Source organism: Penaeus japonicus, unplaced genomic scaffold (assembly GCF_977035675.1).
Source record: "Penaeus japonicus unplaced genomic scaffold, GWHDUDI00000001_assembly GWHDUDI00000034, whole genome shotgun sequence".
NCBI classification, from domain to species: domain Eukaryota; kingdom Metazoa; phylum Arthropoda; class Malacostraca; order Decapoda; family Penaeidae; genus Penaeus; species Penaeus japonicus.
In genome coordinates, this window is record NW_028234436.1 from 19,349,111 (window position 1) to 19,351,610 (window position 2,500).

General features: G+C 40.8%; 1 protein-coding gene across 1 annotated transcript in view; it reads left to right on the forward strand.

Annotated features, from left to right (window-relative positions):
• The window catches only part of LOC147467723 (putative glutamate receptor), a 3,229-nt gene that overhangs the window by 141 nt on the left and 588 nt on the right, over positions 1-2,500 (forward strand). The window contains exons 2-8 of the mRNA XM_086531027.1: positions 183-286; positions 405-495; positions 643-801; positions 913-986; positions 1,154-1,260; positions 1,438-1,652; positions 2,372-2,500. The exon at positions 2,372-2,500 is cut by the window's right edge and continues 27 nt beyond it. Coding sequence (XP_086387153.1) covers positions 183-286; positions 405-495; positions 643-801; positions 913-986; positions 1,154-1,260; positions 1,438-1,652; positions 2,372-2,500 — 879 coding nt within the window. The remainder of the gene's footprint in view (positions 1-182; positions 287-404; positions 496-642; positions 802-912; positions 987-1,153; positions 1,261-1,437; positions 1,653-2,371) is intronic.

A 2,500-nucleotide genomic window follows, 5' to 3' on the forward strand; every position in this document is an offset into this window, starting at 1 on the left:
TATTTATATATGTATGTATAGCGTATATATGTATATATATATATATATGTATGTATAGCGTATATATGTATATATATTTATATATATATGTATGTATAGCGTATATATGTATATATATTTATATATATACACACACTTATAAGGTGGTAAATACGGCCATGCTCATTTTCATTTGCTTTCAGTGGGCGCCACACGTCAACTTCATATCCGGAGAGGCGCCCAACTATCAAGTCACGGGGACTTCAGTTGAGATAATGGAAATAATTTCGAAACATCTGAATACCTGGTGAGGAACTCGTGCTGTTGCTATTATGAACGTAAGTTTGACAATTTTGCGTTATCCGTAAGGTATATTTGTTAACGACGCCACCAACTTATAAACTTTGACGCATCACCATCCACAGCTATGAATTCGTGGTCGCAGAAGACCGCGTGTTTGGCTCGCAACTTCCCAATGGGACCTGGACAGGATTAATGGGCCTGATAACACGCAGGGTGAGACTAGACATACTACTGAGAAATTGCCTTCATAAAGGGATAAAGGGCTGTGTCACTTCTTCAGCATGTCAAAAGAGTATGAAATAATATTCATGGCTTCATTAAATAATAAGAATAGCTTTAATAAAAAAATATGCTTTCTAGGAGGTGGACATGACGGCCGTGGTCTTATCAGTAGACAGCCTGCGAGGTCGAGCTGTTGACTTCAGCGTACCGCTTTACGTGGACCAGCAGGCAGTGGGCTTTAAGCGCCCCGTCTTCGAAGCTGATATGCTCGGATTCGTTAAGCCTTACACATACGAGGTAAAGAAACTCTAGACTCGTTTCCTTGATACATCTTGAAAAGTGTTTCATTCATTGTTTTCATTCCATGTTCTGTGACTTTCACTGATCACGTTCATATCTTGTCTCCAGATGTGGTTCTTGCTGTTAACAACTGTGGTGTTGGTGTTTGGCTGCACTTTCTTAATTCACCTCTTTCAAATCAGGTAGGAGTTTGGCACTGGGAGGTGTATAAAGCAAAGCCGGGATTCAATTGAAATTCATGTGAAAGCTGGGTGCTGTAAAACGCAGTAATAACAATACCAATATCATTGATGATGATAACTGAATCTAAAGCCCCACTTGGTTCAGCCACCATGTTCTCCTTTAGCAGGACGTTCAGAGATAAATCTGGTGATGAGACTGAACTTGCAGAGAAGGAGACAGTAAAAAGCATCTGGGCTGTGTCGATGTGGACTCTAGGGGCTCTTCTCGCCCAATGTAAGTCATGCACCGTTCTTTTCACTTAATCCTTTGCATTTAGTATCACAAAGATACTCATCCCTTTAACATATCGATATCCAAAAGGAAATAACATTGTAAAAGCTTACACAAGGAATACAATCGACCCCATGAAACGGATGATTCTACACCCCTTTCCCTTCTCTTTCCCTCAAGCCATCCCGTCAGAGTCCAGGGGCACATCAGTAAGGTTCATCCGGGGGCTGTGGCTGCTGTCTGCCTTGATCATCGGCACGGTCTACCGCTCCAACCTGAAGGCCATGCTGATCCTGCCCAAACTGCGCCTGCCCTTCGACAGCATGGAGGAGCTCGTGGAAACCAACATCCCAACTTACGTCTATGAGGATAGCATGATTCACCAAGCTATTATGGTACGCCCCTGAGTGCTAGCTTGCACGTGCAGTAAAGACCTCAATAACACCTCAATGGTTCTTTATTTCAAAGGCTACGTTTATTATAGCTAATGTTTCTGCCGCATTGAACAAGATTAGGCAAAAGAGTGCAAAGTCCAAGTAATTAGATTACAAAGAATGGAAAGTAAGAAAACACATGATACTGACTATTTTAAACACGTTTTTTTCGAATTGATTCGCTCACTTCACCGAAGATGAAGCTAACTAAGAGTATCATTCTTGTATCTTTTGATTTTCTCTTCATAACTCTTTAAAAAATCTCTCTCTCTCACTCTCTCTCTCTCTCTCTCTCTCTCTCTCTCTATATATATATATATATATATATATATAATATGAACATATTTATTTTTTCATTTCATTAGCATGACAATGAAGTTTATACGTAATTTTTTCTCATTAGTACCTGGCTGCATGTTGGTCATATCATTTCCGTAGACGCTGTTATACTGCAGTCCCTTTATTTTGAAAGAGCACCTGTACCTTAAAGTTTCTCTGTAATAACTTATCTGCAACAATGTATCATATACACAAAATTCACTGTAAAATGGGGAGATTAGAGCCAAGAGGCAAAAAATAATTTGTTTCATCCTCAGTCGACAGTCGATTCCCTCAGCGACCAAATATGGTCCTACCGGATTTAAAGGAATAATTACGGATTTTTTATTTTTTATTTCCAGACCGCGGCTCCAGGGACATCCCTCTACAAGCTGAGGAAGCAGGCCCTTGTCCGCAGGGATGTGCTGACGATGGTGAACGAGGTGTCGGACGGCCTGTACGCAGCTTTCTTTGGCAAGAAGGCCTTTGAG